This window comes from Oncorhynchus kisutch, unplaced genomic scaffold, assembly GCF_002021735.2.
Source record: "Oncorhynchus kisutch isolate 150728-3 unplaced genomic scaffold, Okis_V2 scaffold3813, whole genome shotgun sequence".
Taxonomy (NCBI): Eukaryota; Metazoa; Chordata; class Actinopteri; order Salmoniformes; family Salmonidae; genus Oncorhynchus; species Oncorhynchus kisutch.
The window spans coordinates 16,099-36,161 of record NW_022265758.1 but is presented as its reverse complement, the minus strand read 5'-3'; the positions used below and the strand labels follow the sequence as shown (position 1 = coordinate 36,161).

The following is a 20,063-nucleotide window of genomic DNA, read 5'->3' as shown; positions in this document are numbered from 1 at the left end:
ACTTGGATACACACACAGGGCGAGTAACGATCACTTGGATACACACACAGGGCGAGTAACGATCACTTGGATACACACACAGGGCGAGTAACGATCACTTGATACACACACAGGGCGAGTAACGATCACTTGGATACACACACAGGGCGAGTAACGATCACTTGGATACACACACAGGGCGAGTAACGATCACTTGGATACACACACAGGGCGAGTAACGATCACTTGGATACACACACAGGGCGAGTAACGATCACTTGGATACACACACAGGGCGAGTAACGATCACTTGGATACACACACAGGGCGAGTAACGATCACTTGGATACACACACAGGGCGAGTAACGATCACTTGGATACACACACAGGGCGAGTAACGATCACTTGGATACACACACAGGGCGAGTAACGATCACTTGGATACACACACAGGGCGAGTAACGATCACTTGGATACACACACAGGGCGAGTAACGATCACTTGGATACACACACAGGGCGACTAACGATCACTTGGATACACACACAGGGCGAGTAACGATCACTTGGATACACACACAGGGCGAGTAACGATCACTTGGATACACACACAGGGCGACTAACGATCACTTGGATACACACACAGGGCGACTAACGATCACTTTGGATACACACACAGGGCGAGTAACGATCACTTGGATACACACACAGGGCGACTAACGATCACTTGGATACACACAGGGCGAGTAACGATCACTTGGATACACACACAGGGCGACTAACGATCACTTGGATACACACACAGGGCGAGTAACGATCACTTGGATACACACACAGGGCGAGTAACGATCACTTGGATACACACACAGGGCGAGTAACGATCACTTGGATACACACACAGGGCGAGTAACGATCACTTGGATACACACACAGGGCGAGTAACGATCACTTGGATACACACACAGGGCGAGTAACGATCACTTGGATACACACACAGGGCGAGTAACGATCACTTGGATACACACACAGGGCGAGTAACGATCACTTGGATACACACACAGGGCGAGTAACGATCACTTGGATACACACACAGGGCGAGTAACGATCACTTGGATACACACACAGGGCGACTAACGATCACTTGGATACACACACAGGGCGAGTAACGATCACTTGGATACACACACAGGGCGACTAACGATCACTTGGATACACACACAGGGCGAGTAACGATCACTTGGATACACACACAGGGCGACTAACGATCACTTGGATACACACACAGGGCGAGTAACGATCACTTGGATACACACACAGGGCGACTAACGATCACTTGGATACACACACAGGGCGACTAACGATCACTTGGATACACACACAGGGCGAGTAACGATCACTTGTATACACACAGGGCGAGTAACGATCACTTGGATACACACACAGGGCGAGTAACGATCACTTGGATACACACAGGGCGAGTAACGATCACTTGGATACACACACAGGGCGAGTAACGATCACTTGGATACACACACAGGGCGAGTAACGATCACTTGGATACACACACAGGGCGAGTAACGATCACTTGGATACACACACAGGGCGAGTAACGATCACTTGTATACACACAGGGCGAGTAACGATCACTTGGATACACACACAGGGCGAGTAACGATCACTTGTATACACACAGGGCGAGTAACGATCACTTGGATACACACACAGGGCGAGTAACGATCACTTGGATACACACACAGGGCGAGTAACGATCACTTGGATACACACACAGGGCGAGTAACGATCACTTGGATACACACACAGGGCGAGTAACGATCACTTGGATACACACACAGGGCGAGTAACGATCACTTGGATACACACACAGGGCGAGTAACGATCACTTGGATACACACACAGGGCGAGTAACGATCACTTGGATACACACACAGGGCGAGTAACGATCACTTGGATACACACACAGGGCGAGTAACGATCACTTGGATACACACACAGGGCGAGTAACGATCACTTGGATACACACACAAGGCGAGTAACGATCACTTGGATACACACACAAGGCGAGTAACGATCACTTGGATACACACACAAGGCGAGTAACGATCACTTGGATACACACACAGGGCGAGTAACGATCACTTGGATACACACACAGGGCGAGTAACGATCACTTGGATACACACACAGGGCGAGTAACGATCACTTGGATACACACACAGGGCGAGTAACGATCACTTGGATACACACACAAGGCGAGTAACGATCACTTGGATACACACACAAGGCGAGTAACGATCACTTGGATACACACACAGGGCGAGTAACGATCACTTGGATACACACACAAGGCGAGTAACGATCACCTGGATACACACACAAGGCGAGTAACGATCACTTGGATACACACACAAGGCGAGTAACGATCACTTGGATACACACACAGGGCGAGTAACGATCACTTGTATACACACACAGGGCGAGTAACGATCACTTGTATACACACAGGGCGAGTAACGATCACTTGGATACACACACAGGGCGAGTAACGATCACTTGGATACACACAGGGCGAGTAACGATCACTTGGATACACACACAGGGCGAGTAACGATCACTTGGATACACACACAGGGCGAGTAACGATCACTTGTATACACACACAGGGCGAGTAACGATCACTTGTATACACACAGGGCGAGTAACGATCACTTGGATACACACACAGGGCGAGTAACGATCACTTGTATACACACAGGGCGAGTAACGATCACTTGGATACACACACAGGGCGAGTAACGATCACTTGGATACACACACAGTGCGAGTAACGATCACTTGGATACACACACAGGGCGAGTAACGATCACTTGGATACACACACAGGGCGAGTAACGATCACTTGGATACACACACAGGGCGAGTAACGATCACTTGGATACACACACAAGGCGAGTAACGATCACTTGGATACACACACAAGGCGAGTAACGATCACTTGGATACACACACAAGGCGAGTAACGATCACTTGGATACACACACAAGGCGAGTAACGATCACTTGGATACACACACAGGGCGAGTAACGATCACTTGGATACACACACAGGGCGAGTAACGATCACTTGGATACACACAGGGCGAGTAACGATCACTTGGATACACACACAGGGCGAGTAACGATCACTTGGATACACACACAAGGCGAGTAACGATCACTTGGATACACACACAAGGCGAGTAACGATCACTTGGATACACACACAAGGCGAGTAACGATCACTTGGATACACACACAAGGCGAGTAACGATCACTTGGATACACACACAGGGCGAGTAACGATCACTTGTATACACACAGGGCGAGTAACGATCACTTGGATACACACACAGGGCGAGTAACGATCACTTGGATACACACACAGGGCGAGTAACGATCACTTGGATACACACACAGGGCGAGTAACGATCACTTGGATACACACACAGGGCGAGTAACGATCACTTGGATACACACACAGGGCGAGTAACGATCACTTGGATACACACACAGGGCGAGTAACGATCACTTGGATACACACACAGGGCGAGTAACGATCACTTGGATACACACACAGGGCGAGTAACGATCACTTGGATACACACACAGGGCGAGTAACGATCACTTGGATACACACACAGGGCGAGTAACGATCACTTGGATACACACACAGGGCGACTAACGATCACTTGGATACACACACAGGGCGAGTAACGATCACTTGGATACACACACAGGGCGAGTAACGATCACTTGGATACACACAGGGCGAGTAACGATCACTTGGATACACACACAGGGCGACTAACGATCACTTGGATACACACACAGGGCGAGTAACGATCACTTGGATACACACACAGGGCGAGTAACGATCACTTGGATACACACACAGGGCGAGTAACGATCACTTGGATACACACACAGGGCGAGTAACGATCACTTGGATACACACACAGGGCGAGTAACGATCACTTGGATACACACACAGGGCGACTAACGATCACTTGGATACACACACAGGGCGAGTAACGATCACTTGGATACACACACAGGGCGACTAACGATCACTTGGATACACACACAGGGCGAGTAACGATCACTTGGATACACACACAGGGCGACTAACGATCACTTGGATACACACACAGGGCGAGTAACGATCACTTGGATACACACACAGGGCGACTAACGATCACTTGGATACACACACAGGGCGACTAACGATCACTTGGATACACACACAGGGCGAGTAACGATCACTTGGATACACACACAGGGCGAGTAACGATCACTTGGATACACACAGGGCGAGTAACGATCACTTGGATACACACACAGGGCGACTAACGATCACTTGGATACACACACAGGGCGACTAACGATCACTTGGATACACACACAGGGCGAGTAACGATCACTTGGATACACACACAGGGCGAGTAACGATCACTTGGATACACACAGGGCGAGTAACGATCACTTGGATACACACACAGGGCGACTAACGATCACTTGGATACACACACAGGGCGAGTAACGATCACTTGGATACACACACAGGGCGAGTAACGATCACTTGGATACACACACAGGGCGAGTAACGATCACTTGGATACACACACAGGGCGAGTAACGATCACTTGGATACACACACAGGGCGAGTAACGATCACTTGGATACACACACAGGGCGACTAACGATCACTTGGATACACACACAGGGCGAGTAACGATCACTTGGATACACACACAGGGCGACTAACGATCACTTGGATACACACACAGGGCGAGTAACGATCACTTGGATACACACACAGGGCGAGTAACGATCACTTGGATACACACACAGGGCGACTAACGATCACTTGGATACACACACAGGGCGACTAACGATCACTTGGATACACACACAGGGCGAGTAACGATCACTTGGATACACACACAGGGCGAGTAACGATCACTTGTATACACACAGGGCGAGTAACGATCACTTGGATACACACACAGGGCGAGTAACGATCACTTGGATACACACAGGGCGAGTAACGATCACTTGGATACACACACAGGGCGAGTAACGATCACTTGGATACACACACAGGGCGAGTACGATCACTTGGATACACACACAGGGCGAGTAACGATCACTTGGATACACACACAGGGCGAGTAACGATCACTTGTATACACACAGGGCGAGTAACGATCACTTGGATACACACACAGGGCGAGTAACGATCACTTGTATACACACAGGGCGAGTAACGATCACTTGGATACACACACAGGGCGAGTAACGATCACTTGGATACACACACAGGGCGAGTAACGATCACTTGGATACACACACAGGGCGAGTAACGATCACTTGGATACACACACAGGGCGAGTAACGATCACTTGGATACACACACAGGGCGAGTAACGATCACTTGGATACACACACAGGGCGAGTAACGATCACTTGGATACACACACAGGGCGAGTAACGATCACTTGGATACACACACAAGGCGAGTAACGATCACTTGGATACACACACAAGGCGAGTAACGATCACTTGGATACACACACAAGGCGAGTAACGATCACTTGGATACACACACAAGGCGAGTAACGATCACTTGGATACACACACAGGGCGAGTAACGATCACTTGTATACACACACAGGGCGAGTAACGATCACTTGTATACACACAGGGCGAGTAACGATCACTTGGATACACACACAGGGCGAGTAACGATCACTTGGATACACACAGGGCGAGTAACGATCACTTGGATACACACACAGGGCGAGTAACGATCACTTGGATACACACACAGGGCGAGTAACGATCACTTGTATACACACACAGGGCGAGTAACGATCACGTGTATACACACAGGGCGAGTAACGATCACTTGGATACACACACAGGGCGAGTAACGATCACTTGTATACACACAGGGCGAGTAACGATCACTTGGATACACACACAGGGCGAGTAACGATCACTTGGATACACACACAGTGCGAGTAACGATCACTTGGATACACACACAGGGCGAGTAACGATCACTTGGATACACACACAGGGCGAGTAACGATCACTTGGATACACACACAGGGCGAGTAACGATCACTTGGATACACACACAAGGCGAGTAACGATCACTTGGATACACACACAAGGCGAGTAACGATCACTTGGATACACACACAAGGCGAGTAACGATCACTTGGATACACACACAAGGCGAGTAACGATCACTTGGATACACACACAGGGCGAGTAACGATCACTTGGATACACACACAGGGCGAGTAACGATCACTTGGATACACACAGGGCGAGTAACGATCACTTGGATACACACACAGGGCGAGTAACGATCACTTGGATACACACACAAGGCGAGTAACGATCACTTGGATACACACACAAGGCGAGTAACGATCACTTGGATACACACACAAGGCGAGTAACGATCACTTGGATACACACACAAGGCGAGTAACGATCACTTGGATACACACACAGGGCGAGTAACGATCACTTGTATACACACAGGGCGAGTAACGATCACTTGGATACACACACAGGGCGAGTAACGATCACTTGGATACACACACAGGGCGAGTAACGATCACTTGGATACACACACAGGGCGAGTAACGATCACTTGGATACACACACAGGGCGAGTAACGATCACTTGGATACACACACAGGGCGAGTAACGATCACTTGGATACACACAGGGCGAGTAACGATCACTTGGATACACACACAGGGCGAGTAACGATCACTTGGATACACACAGGGCGAGTAACGATCACTTGGATACACACACAGGGCGAGTAACGATCACTTGTATACACACACAGGGCGAGTAACGATCACTTGTATACACACAGGGCGAGTAACGATCACTTGGATACACACACAGGGCGAGTAACGATCACTTGGATACACACACAGGGCGAGTAACGATCACTTGGATACACACACAGGGCGAGTAACGATCACTTGTATACACACACAGGGCGAGTAACGATCACTTGGATACACACACAAGGCGAGTAACGATCACTTGGATACACACCACAAGGCGAGTAACGATCACTTGGATACACACACAAGGCGAGTAACGATCACTTGGATACACACACAAGGCGAGTAACGATCACTTGGATACACACACAGGGCGAGTAACGATCACTTGGATACACACACAGGGCGAGTAACGATCACTTGGATACACACACAGGGCGAGTAACGATCACTTGGATACACACACAGGGCGAGTAACGATCACTTGGATACACACACAGGGCGAGTAACGATCACTTGGATACACACACAGGGCGAGTAACGATCACTTGTATACACACACAGGGCGAGTAACGATCACTTGTATACCACACAGGGCGAGTAACGATCACTTGGATACACACACAGGGCGAGTAACGATCACTTGTATACACACAGGGCGAGTAACGATCACTTGGATACACACACAGGGCGAGTAACGATCACTTGGATACACACACAGGGCGAGTAACGATCACTTGGATACACACACAGGGCGAGTAACGATCACTTGGATACACACACAGGGCGAGTAACGATCACTTGGATACACACACAGGGCGAGTAACGATCACTTGGATACACACACAGGGCGAGTAACGATCACTTGGATACACACACAAGGCGAGTAACGATCACTTGGATACACACACAAGGCGAGTAACGATCACTTGGATACACACACAAGGCGAGTAACGATCACTTGGATACACACACAAGGCGAGTAACGATCACTTGGATACACACACAGGGCGAGTAACGATCACTTGGATACACACACAGGGCGAGTAACGATCACTTGGATACACACACAGGGCGAGTAACGATCACTTGGATACACACACAGGGCGAGTAACGATCACTTGGATACACACACAAGGCGAGTAACGATCACTTGGATACACACACAGGGCGAGTAACGATCACTTGGATACACACAAGGCGAGTAACTTTCACTTGGATACACACACAGGGCGAGTAACGATCACTTGGATACACACACAAGGCGAGTAACGATCACTTGGATACACACACAAGGCGAGTAACGATCACTTGGATACACACACAAGGCGAGTAACGATCACTTGGATACACACACAAGGCGAGTAACGATCACTTGGATACACACACAAGGCGAGTAACGATCACTTGGATACACACACAAGGCGAGTAACGATCACTTGGATACACACACAGGGCGAGTAACGATCACTTGGATACACACACAGGGCGAGTAACGATCACTTGGATACACACACAGGGCGACTAACGATCACTTGGATACACACACAGGGCGACTAACGATCACTTGGATACACACACAGGGCGACTAACGATCACTTGGATACACACGCAGGGCGACTAACGATCACTTGGATACACACAGGGCGACTAACGATCACTTGGATACACACAGGGCGAGTAACGATCACTAGGATACACACAGGGCGACTAACGATCACTTGGATACACACGGGCCGACTAACGATCACTTGGATACACACACAGGGCGACTAACGATCACTTGGATACACACACAGGGCAACTAACGATCACTTGGATACACACAGGGCGACTAACGATCACTAGGATACACACAGGGCGACTAACGATCACTTGGATACACACACAGGGGAGTAACGATCAATTGGCTTCAATCAGTGTAGATGAAGGGGAGGAGACAAGTTAAAGAAGGATTTTTAAGCCTTGAGACATGGATTGTGTGTGTGTAACATTCAGAGGGTGAATGGGCAAGACAAAAGATTGAAGTGCCTTTGAACAGGGTATGGCAGTAGGTGTCAAGCGCCTCCAGTTTGACTATGTCAAGAACTGCAACGCTGCTGGGTTTTTTCACGCTCAACGGTTTCAACACCCAGCCAACTTGACACAACTGTGGGAAGCATTGGAGTCAACATGGGCCAGCATCCCTGTGGAACGCTTTCGACACAGTGAGAGAGAGAGACTCACATTGCAGTGACACGTCTGTGAAAAATGCAGTCAGGTGTTATCAGCCTCCACTGAGCTGATCAGACAGTCATGTTCACCTCTGTCACTCAACTAGACTTCTCTCCCCCACTAAGGGAGGGAGTGCTTTAAACAGCAGGTCTCTGTCACGCTCTCACTCCCATAACAGCTCACCTGTCCCCCCCAGCACACTGCAACCCACAGCTGGAATGTCCTCAGAAATAACAATACTAGACTGTGCATCCCCATTCAAGTCAATGTAATTCTACTTCTATGGGTGTAGCCAACTGTACAATTGATTGAGGAGGGCAGAGCTCAGAAACCTCACGGCTGCTACTCCATCCCTGTCTGTGTCTCCACTAGGGTTTTTCACTCAGTAGCAGCAGTAGGTAACGACAGGTAATACGTGTTGATCAGAGAGCCTTGTACAGCTTCACTATGAACCTGCAGAGCAACGGCCTGTCTGTTCAGTGGTACCTGAAGTCCAAGCCGGTGGGAAAGGTGAGGCGGCGTGTACAGGAGATGAAAAACCCATCTGTGTCCCTGGTGTCGGGTGACGTTGACCTCAGCCACAACGAGAGCACCAGATTGGCCATGGACGCCTTGCTGAACCAGGGATTGGACATGTACCAGGAAGTACTGGCCGGAGAGGGCGAGGTGGACTTCCTGTCCAAGGAGGAGAAAGGTTGATCTTTTTTCTACTCTGTACCTCTTATCTACCTTAAACCCTCAGTCTGTTCCTGTCTCTTCTTATCTACCTTAAACCCTCAGTCTGTTCCTGTCTCTTCTTATCTACCTTAAACCCTGTCTGTCCCTGACTCTTATCTACCTTAACCTCAGTCTGTTCCTGTCTCTTCTTATCTACCTTAAACCCTCAGTCTGTTCCTGCCTCCTTATCTACCTTAAACCCTCAGTCTGTCCCTGCCTCTTCTTATCTACCTTAAACCCTCAGTCTGTCCCTGACTCATCTACCTTAAACCATCAGTCTGTCCCTGACTCATCTACCTTAAACCCTCAGTCTGTTCCTGCCTCTTCTTATCTACCTTAAACCCTCAGTCTGTCCCTGCCTCCTCTTATCTACCTTAAACCCTGTCTGTCCCTGACTCCTTATCTACCTTAAGGAGTCAGGGACAGACAGGGTTTAAGGTAGATAAGGAGTCAGGGACAGACAGGGTTTATCTACCTTAAACCATCAGTCTGTCCCTGCCTCCTCTTATCTACCTTAAACCCTCAGTCTGTCCCTGCCTCTTCTTATCTACCTTAAACCCTCAGTCTGTCCCTGACTCCTTATCTACCTTAAACCCTCAGTCTGTCCCTGACTCATCTACCTTAAACCATCAGTCTGTCCCTGACTCATCTACCTTAAACCCTCAGTCTGTTCCTGCCTCTTCTTATCTACCTTAAACCCTCAGTCTGTCCCTGCCTCCTCTTATCTACCTTAAACCCTGTCTGTCCCTGACTCCTTATCTACCTTAAGGAGTCAGGGACAGACAGGGTTTAAGGTAGATAAGGAGTCAGGGACAGACAGGGTTTATCTACCTTAAACCATCAGTCTGTCCCTGCCTCCTCTTATCTACCTTAAACCCTCAGTCTGTTCCTGCCTCCTCTTATCTACCTTAAACCCATCAGTCTGTCCCTGCCTCCTCTTATCTACTTTAAACCCATCTGTCTGTTCCTGCCTCCTCTTATCTACCTTAAACCCTCAGTCTGTCCCTGCCTCCTCTTATCTACTTTAAACCCATCTGTCTGTTCCTGCCTCCTCTTATCTACCTTAAACCCTCAGTCTGTTCCTGCCTCCTCTTATCTACTTTAAACCCTCAGTCTGTTCCTGTCTCTTCTTATCTACCTTAAACCCTCAGTCTGTCCCTGACTCCTTATCTACCTTAAACCCTGTCTGTTCCTGTCTCTTCTTATCTACCTTAAACCCTCAGTCTGTCCCTGACTCCTTATCTACCTTAAACCCTCAGTCTGTACCTGACTCCTTATCTACCTTAAACCTTCAGTCTGTCCCTGACTCCTTATCTACCTTAAACCCTCAGTCTGTACCTGACTCCTTATCTACCTTAAACCCTCAGTCTGTCCCTGACTCATCTACCTTAAACCCTCAGTCTGTTCCTGCCTCCTCTTATCTACCTTAAACCCTCAGTCTGTCCCTGCCTCCTCTTATCTACCTTAAACCCTGTCTGTCCCTGACTCCTTATCTACCTTAAACCCTGTCTGTCCCTGACTCCTTATCTACCTTAAACCATCAGTCTGTCCCTGCCTCCTCTTATCTACCTTAAACCCTCAGTCTGTCCCTGCCTCCTCTTATCTACCTTAAACCCATCTGTCTGTTCCTGCCTCCTCTTATCTACCTTAAACCCTCAGTCTGTTCCTGCCTCCTCTTATCTACTTTAAACCCTCAGTCTGTTCCTGCCTCCTCTTATCTACTTTAAACCCTCAGTCTGTTCCTGCCTCCTCTTATCTACTTTAAACCCTCAGTCTGTTCCTGTCTCTTCTTATCTACCTTAAACCCTCAGTCTGTTCCTGTCTCTTCTTATCTACCTTAAACCCTGTCTGTCCCTGACTCTTATCTACCTTAACCTCAGTCTGTTCCTGTCTCTTCTTATCTACCTTAAACCCTCAGTCTGTTCCTGCCTCCTTATCTACCTTAAACCCTCAGTCTGTCCCTGCCTCTTCTTATCTACCTTAAACCCTCAGTCTGTCCCTGACTCCTTATCTACCTTAAACCCTCAGTCTGTCCCTGACTCATCTACCTTAAACCATCAGTCTGTCCCTGACTCATCTACCTTAAACCATCAGTCTGTCCCTGACTCATCTACCTTAAACCCTCAGTCTGTTCCTGCCTCTTCTTATCTACCTTAAACCCTCAGTCTGTCCCTGCCTCCTCTTATCTACCTTAAACCCTGTCTGTCCCTGACTCCTTATCTACCTTAAGGAGTCAGGGACAGACAGGGTTTAAGGTAGATAAGGAGTCAGGGACAGACAGGGTTTATCTACCTTAAACCATCAGTCTGTCCCTGCCTCCTCTTATCTACCTTAAACCCTCAGTCTGTCCCTGCCTCCTCTTATCTACTTTAAACCCATCTGTCTGTTCCTGCCTCCTCTTATCTACCTTAAACCCTCAGTCTGTCCCTGCCTCCTCTTATCTACTTTAAACCCATCTGTCTGTTCCTGCCTCCTCTTATCTACCTTAAACCCTCAGTCTGTTCCTGCCTCCTCTTATCTACTTTAAACCCTCAGTCTGTTCCTGTCTCTTCTTATCTACCTTAAACCCTCAGTCTGTCCCTGACTCCTTATCTACCTTAAACCCTGTCTGTTCCTGTCTCTTCTTATCTACCTTAAACCCTCAGTCTGTCCCTGACTCCTTATCTACCTTAAACCCTCAGTCTGTACCTGACTCCTTATCTACCTTAAACCCTCAGTCTGTCCCTGACTCCTTATCTACCTTAAACCATCAGTCTGTCCCTGACTCATCTACCTTAAACCCTCAGTCTGTTCCTGCCTCCTCTTATCTACCTTAAACCCTCAGTCTGTCCCTGCCTCCTCTTATCTACCTTAAACCCTGTCTGTCCCTGACTCCTTATCTACCTTAAACCCTGTCTGTCCCTGACTCCTTATCTACCTTAAACCATCAGTCTGTCCCTGCCTCCTCTTATCTACCTTAAACCCTCAGTCTGTCCCTGCCTCCTCTTATCTACCTTAAACCCATCTGTCTGTTCCTGCCTCCTCTTATCTACCTTAAACCCTCAGTCTGTTCCTGCCTCCTCTTATCTACTTTAAACCCTCAGTCTGTTCCTGCCTCCTCTTATCTACTTTAAACCCTCAGTCTGTTCCTGCCTCCTCTTATCTACTTTAAACCCTCAGTCTGTCCCTGCCTCCTCTTATCTACCTTAAACCCTCAGTCTGTTCCTGCCTCCTCTTATCTACTTTAAACCCTCAGTCTGTTCCTGCCTCCTCTTATCTACCTTAAACCCTCAGTCTGTTCCTGCCTCCTCTTATCTACTTTAAACCCTCAGTCTGTTCCTGCCTCCTCTTATCTACTTTAAACCCTCAGTCTGTTCCTGCCTCCTCTTATCTACTTTAAACCCTCAGTCTGTTCCTGCCTCCTCTTATCTACCTTAAACCCTCAGTCTGTTCCTGCCTCCTCTTATCTACTTTAAACCCTCAGTCTGTCCCTGCCTCCTCTTATCTACCTTAAACCCTCAGTCTGTTCCTGCCTCCTCTTATCTACTTTAAACCCTCATTCTGTTCCTGCCTCCTTATCTACCTTAAACCCTCAGTCTGTTCCTGCCTCCTCTTATCTACTTTAAACCCTCAGTCTGTTCCTGCCTCCTCTTATCTACCTTAAACCCTCAGTCTGTTCCTGCCTCCTCTTATCTACTTTAAACCCTCAGTCTGTTCCTGCCTCCTCTTATCTACTTTAAACCCTCAGTCTGTTCCTGCCTCCTCTTATCTACTTTAAACCCTCAGTCTGTTCCTGCCTCCTCTTATCTACTTTAAACCCTCAGTCTGTTCCTGCCTCCTCTTATCTACCTTAAACCCTCAGTCTGTTCCTGCCTCCTCTTATCTACTTTAAACCCATCTGTCTGTTCTAGTACTGTATTTGTTGCACAACTGTAAAGGGCTTCCTCCCTGAAAAGCATTGTGTAAAAAGCACTAGATATAAAGCCAATGTATTATCACTTATGTTTCTTCAAAGGTTATATCCTGGAGAACACTACAGACCTGAGCACCAGCAGTCTGTGTGGGACGGAGAACGACGACCAGGCAGAGGGCTCCACCACCTCTTCCCAGACAAACACCTGTTGTCCATCGGTGTTGGAGAGCGAGCCCCCTGGCTTGGACCATGGCTGGCCGGCAGAGGACTGGAGCTACCGCCTGCAGGGTGAACCCAGTGTAGAGGTCTACTTCCAGTCTGATAGAGCAGCCAGCATGAAAGACCTGCTCAGGGAGTTCATCAGCAAGGCCACAATGGTACGTGATACAACTTTCACTGGTAACTATTTGGAGATGTCAATCTACTCTCATGATTATACCTGCATTATATTTTTGCAAGACTTTTAGAAAGCTGCTGATGTCTGAATGCCCTGAAAGTTGGATAATGATGTTTTGAGAGTTTGATCAAGCAGATTCAGTATCGTCTATAATTAAGCAATAAGGCCCAAGGAGGTGTGGTATATAGCCACTATACCACAGCTAAAGGCTGTTCTTATGCACGACGCAACGCGGAGTGCCTGGATACAGCCCGTAGCTGTGGTATATTGGCCATATATCACACACCCCGAGGTGCCTTATTGCTATTATGAACTCGTTACCAACGTATTTAGAGTAGTAAAAATAAATCTCGTCATACCCGTGGTATACGGTCTGATATACCACGGCTGTCAGCCAATCAGCATTCAAGGGCTCAAACCACCCAGTTCATAATGACAACTAATAATGTGGAAGATACGAATCACAGCAAACATGTGATATGTCTGCAGGTTCTGGCCATTGTAATGGACACATTCAGTGATGTGGAGATGTTCTGTGACATCCTGGAGGCAACCAGGAAGAGGAATGTGTCTGTCTACCTGCTCCTGGACCATATCAACCTGCAGGTCTTTGTCAAGATGTGTGAGACGCTACAGATCAACAGTAATCACCTCACTGTGAGTCTCTGCTAATGGTTATTTTCATCATGATATTTAGATGACACTAATGATTGCAAAAGGTGGGGCGGCAGGTAGCCTAGTGGTTAGAGGAGGCAGGTAACCTAGTGGTTAGAGCGGCAGGTAGCCTAGTGGTTAGAGCGGCAGGTAGCCTAGTGGTTAGAGCGGCAGGTAGCCTAGTGGTTAGAGCGGCAGGTAGCCTAGTGGTTAGAGCGGCAGGTAGCCTAGTGGTTAGAGCGGCAGGTAACCTAGTGGTTAGAGGAGGCAGGTAACCTAGTGGTTAGAGGAGGCAGGTAGCCTAGTGGTTAGAGGAGGCAGGTAGCCTAGTGGTTAGAGGAGGCAGGTAGCCTAGTGGTTAGAGGAGGCAGGTAGCCTAGTGGTTAGAGGAGGCAGGTAGCCTAGTGGTTAGAGGAGGCAGGTAACCTAGTGGTTAGAGGAGGCAGGTAACCTAGTGGTTAGAGCGGCAGGTAGCCTAGTGGTTAGAGGAGGCAGGTAGCCTAGTGGTTAGAGGAGGCAGGTAGCCTAGTGGTTAGAGGAGGCAGGTAGCCTAGTGGTTAGAGGAGGCAGGTAGCCTAGTGGTTAGAGGAGGCAGGTAGCCTAGTGGTTAGAGGAGGCAGGTAGCCTAGTGGTTAGAGTTTTGGGCCAGTAACCGAAAAGTTGCTAGATAGAATTCCCAAGCAGACAAGGTAAAAATCTGTTGTTCTGCCCCTGAACAAGGCAGTTAACCCACTGTTCCTAGGCCATCATTGTAAATAAGAATTTGTTCATAACTGACTTGCCTAGTTAAATATATATATATTTTTTAAAGGTACACCTTTCAGACATTTCTTCATCTTTTTAACTGTACTGTAAACTAGCAATTTGATGATAGCTTTCTGTGTTTGTCATTCACTCACTGCTTCATGAAATGCCGCCGTGTTCTGTCTGCAGAAAATGTCGGTCCGTAGTATACAAGGAGAGACGTATTGTGCAAAGTCTGGAAGGAAACTCACTGGACAGATCAAAGAGAAGTTCATGATCATTGACTGCACTTTAGTGCTGGCTGGATCATTCAGGTACATTTCTGTTGTATAATTAGCTAAGTCACAATCACAATGGTTGATGTCATTCTGAATAGGTAGATCAACGTTATGATGGTCGATGTCATTCTGAATAGGTAGGTCAACGTTATGATGGTTGACGTCATTCTGAATAGGTAGATCAACGTTATGATGGTTGTCATTCTGAATAGGTAAATCAACGTTATGATGGTTGTCATTCTGAATAGGTAGATCAACGTTATGATGGTTGTCATTCTGAATAGGTAGATCAACGTTATGATGGTTGTCATTCTGAATAGGTAGATCAACGTTATGATGGTTGTCATTCTGAATAGGTAGATCAACGTTATGATGGTTGTCATTCTGAATAGGTAGATCAACGTTATGATGGTTGTCATTCTGAATAGGTAGATCAACGTTATGATGGTTGTCATTCTGAATAGGTAGATCAATGTTATGATGGTTGTCATTCTGAATAGGTAGATCAACGTTATGATGGTTGTTTGAATTTTCAGTAATGTTTGTAGTAGTAGTAGTAGTATCTGTTCACTGTGCTCTGTTCCACCTGGCTGTCCTGTGCTCTGTTCCTCAGTTTCACCTGGCTGTCCTGGCAGGTCCACAGAAGTCTGGCTGTGCTCTTCAAGGGCAGCGCGGTCAAGCCTTTCGACCTGGAGTTCAGGAAGCTCTACGCCAGCTCCAAGCCTGTGCCAGCCTTCCTCACCGTGGCAACGGAGTTCAACCTTACCAGGCCGCTTATCACCCATCAAGCAGCAGCCACCTCAACCCCACTGACAAACCTTCCTTGCCCCAGTGCTGGTACCACGACCCAGAACAGATACTTCAACAACCAGGCTATGGATCAACCAACCACCACAGTTGTGCCCAGATTCAACAATCAACCTACTGTTCAACCAACCACCACAGCCCAGCTCAGATACTCTAGCCAAAACCCAACGGGTCAGCTAACTACAACCACCCAGCAAAGACACCCCAACACTCAGCCAACAGCACCACCAGCCTCCCAGCAGAGACACCCCAACACTCAGCCAACAGCACCACCAACCTCCCAGCAGAGGTACCCCAACACTGAGCCAACAGCACCACCAACCTCCCGGCAGAGACACCCCAACACTCAGCCAACAACCTCCCAGCAGAGACAACCCAACACTCAGCCAACAGCACCACCAACCTCCCAGCAGAGACACCCCAACACTCAACCAACAGCACCACCAACCTCCCAGCAGAGACACCCCAACACTCAGCCAACAGCACCACCAACCTCCCAGCAGAGACACCCCAACACTCGGCCAACAGCACCACCAACCTCCCAGCAGAGACACCCCAACACTCAGCCAACAGCACCACCAACCTCCCAGCAGAGACACCCCAACACTCAGCCAACAGCACCACCAACCTCCCAGCAGAGACACCCCAACACTCAGTCAACAGCGCCACCAACCTCCCAGTGCTTGGTGAATCAGTCTTACTACACAGGTCCCCGGAGCCACAGGTTTGACTGGATCACACAGAGACACACTGCAACCAGGCCTGTCCTGTTCCAGAGAACCTTCTCCAGTGATTATAGTACTGGAGACAACCTGACCTGGCGACCCTTTAACAGCAATTACCTTCTTTATGGAGGGACAACCGGCTTGTTGGACAGACACCCACTTCTCAAGACTGGCCAGTGGTTTACTGTTCCTAAATAACTGAAATGGCATTATACTGAAATTTGACAGTACACCCTGTTTGAGGCAATGTTCTCACAACTGAAAATGGGCACGTAACCTTCATAGAGTAAATGTGCCTGTTTTGCTTTGCTTGGCTTGATGCCTGGAGTACAGGAGTAGCACTTCAATCACATCATTATCTCATAAGGATGATCATTGTCTGCCTTCAGGCTGAGAGCTTTGTGTTCCAGTACATGTTAATTCAACGGAGTAAAAACAACATGTCACAGACATGAATTCCTCTTCCACCCATCAACCCTGATAGAACCACGCTGAGTGACAGCCTAGTGATGTGTGCTACGCTTAGCCAAGGGCCGGGCCTCTTAACAAACATACCTTCTGACAAATCTTCTGATCCATACACTGTCAAGCCCGAGGTAATGCAGAATGGCAAATCAAAAGTTTGTCACACTTTTTCCAAATGGTTCTACTTTGAAATTCAATACAATGATCCAATTAAACTGTACTGTAGATTGTGACAATATTTCATTTCATATGGCGGTCAGCACGTTGTTACACGCAATATTACAAAATAAATACATTCATCAAAATGTGTAGCCTAGTTGGTCTTTACAGAGGGTATTTTAGGTCCATCCTCCTTCAGTACTCCTGTCTGTACCAGTCTGTTCCACCACCGGTCTTCAAAGTCCTTCAGAGAGAGACCTGCCAAGCTCTCTCCATCCTGGTTGTCGTCTCTCATTCTCTCTGGAACTAGATCTTCTGACATCACCTGAAGGGCAAATCACCAATAACGATGCATGATCAATCTGGTCAGAAGTGGTACCTCTTACCTTTTCAAAACATTACACTTGTAATACATCTAAAAGCATAACCATGACATCTTGGTGCCAGCAAGCCACACATTTCCTTTCATTTAAAACATACCAGAAGACAAACTACAGGACATTATTTGATGAATAGACACCATGTGAGAACAGTAGTCTATGTTCTGTGTCTCTAACCGGGTTTCACCTCAGAGACTAGTTGTAGTGTGGTGTCTTTCAGTTCCAGCCAACGTAGAGCCTCATCAGCCTTCTGTAGGGCTCTCTCACTGTTCTGGAGAACAAAGGATGACTGTTGGCCCTTTAATGCCCTGAGGAGGAGTCTGGCAAGGCAACATAGTACAGTCAAACAACCATCTTCACAAGACAAAGACTGTGCTAAACAGTGACATTTAGGATGAATATGTAAATATGCTCTCTGCTTTAATCCAAGGGCTAATTTCCCCGGAGGTAAAGTAAGTATTTTCCTGGACTAAGAAGCACTTTCAATGGAGAATCTCAATCTGTGTCCGGGAAACCAGTCCTAAAGACTGCCCAACAAACTTGTATCCATGGAATTCCATATAGAATAGGCCAATAGGATGTCTGCTTGTCTCTCACTGATTATTTACCTGGCCCGGACAAAACACATGCAGGCCTTGAGCCAAACGCCGTCACGCTCTTCCTTCAGTTGCTCCTCAGTCTGAGAGTCAGGCTGTGGCACTACACCATCTCCCTGTTGAAGAGGACTGGAGCCTGAGGGTGTTGACAGAGACTGAAGAAGATGAAGGTAGCTTTCTGCCAGCTTCATCCAGTGCCACTGGTGGTAGGGGTGGAGAGAACACAGCTGCTGCAGACACGTGACCTGGCTCCTGAGGTCTCCGAAGCGCTCGTGGACGTTCGCAGTCAGGTGAAGTAGACCGGTAAGGTGACAGGTGTTGGAGGCTTCATTTTTCTGTCCATGGAATGAATTTTCAAAACAACCATTTTACTACCTGGTATACTGTAACCTTGTCCACAGACTAGAGCTGGCTGGCTGGACGACGAGACTAGGTATTTTCTATTATTCATGTATAATAAAAAAAACATATGTTGCAATAATGTATAAAGACTCACTCAACAGCAACGGTTCTTACAAGTGTTTCTGTGATCTCCAGGGCCTCCACTCTCTTCCCCAGGTGACAACAGCACCTTGCCATTCCCTCCATTATGTCCCGTCTAATGGCCAGGTTGCCGTCAGGGATATAGGAGAGGCAGGTAGTGTAGGCGTTTAAAGCTTCCTGGGGAAATGGATATAGTTAACAGATGAGAAAAGCATTTGAATACTAGATGGATATGATAGACAGTGTGTAACTAAATGACTCAAGGGAAGAGGGGTCAATACCTGGAAGTTTTTCCGCCTGTACGCCATATCAGCTCGAAATTTGAAGATCTTTTGCACCTCCAAAATGTCCTCTGTGTCGATGCTCTCCCAAAACCACTGTTGAAATAGATAACTCGTAGTTAAAAATATCCACACATTGCAATGCTAGCAAAAAAAACTGATGTTAGGTAGTTAGTTAACACTCACCTCTGCTTCACAGAACTTTGCATTGTAAGTCGACAGTGCAACAACAGTCGGCTTCGCTCTTGATTCCTCGAACACCGAATCGTCAAAGGTGCTACCGAAAATCTCCATTTCAAACGATGAATGACAGCGAATTCAGATTTTACCAACACTAAAAAAACAAAACAAACGTCAACGTGTGCAGTGTTACAAGCTAATATGACCGTTGGGAAACAGAAGAATATAGAATGTG

At 47.7% G+C, this 20,063-nt stretch overlaps 2 protein-coding genes across 2 annotated transcripts; one reads left to right on the top strand and one right to left on the bottom strand.

The window, feature by feature from the left end:
• The first annotated feature begins 9,450 nt into the window (after window positions 1-9,450).
• Window positions 9,451-18,049, top strand: LOC116371887 (protein FAM83A-like). Its single transcript, XM_031821023.1, has 5 exons — window positions 9,451-9,764; window positions 13,782-14,056; window positions 14,566-14,733; window positions 15,664-15,788; window positions 16,366-18,049. The coding sequence occupies exons 1-5, from the start codon at window positions 9,518-9,520 to the stop codon at window positions 17,480-17,482; spliced, it is 1,932 nt and encodes a 643-aa protein (XP_031676883.1). The 5' UTR covers window positions 9,451-9,517; the 3' UTR covers window positions 17,483-18,049.
• LOC109877364 (uncharacterized protein C8orf76) lies at window positions 17,966-20,063 on the bottom strand. The gene is made up of 6 exons (XM_020469640.2): window positions 19,835-20,063; window positions 19,649-19,744; window positions 19,401-19,544; window positions 18,897-19,219; window positions 18,476-18,608; window positions 17,966-18,233 (listed from the first exon to the last, which is right to left on the bottom strand). Exons 1-6 carry the CDS (start codon window positions 19,940-19,942, stop codon window positions 18,063-18,065), a joined length of 975 nt encoding a protein of 324 aa, XP_020325229.2. The 5' UTR covers window positions 19,943-20,063; the 3' UTR covers window positions 17,966-18,062.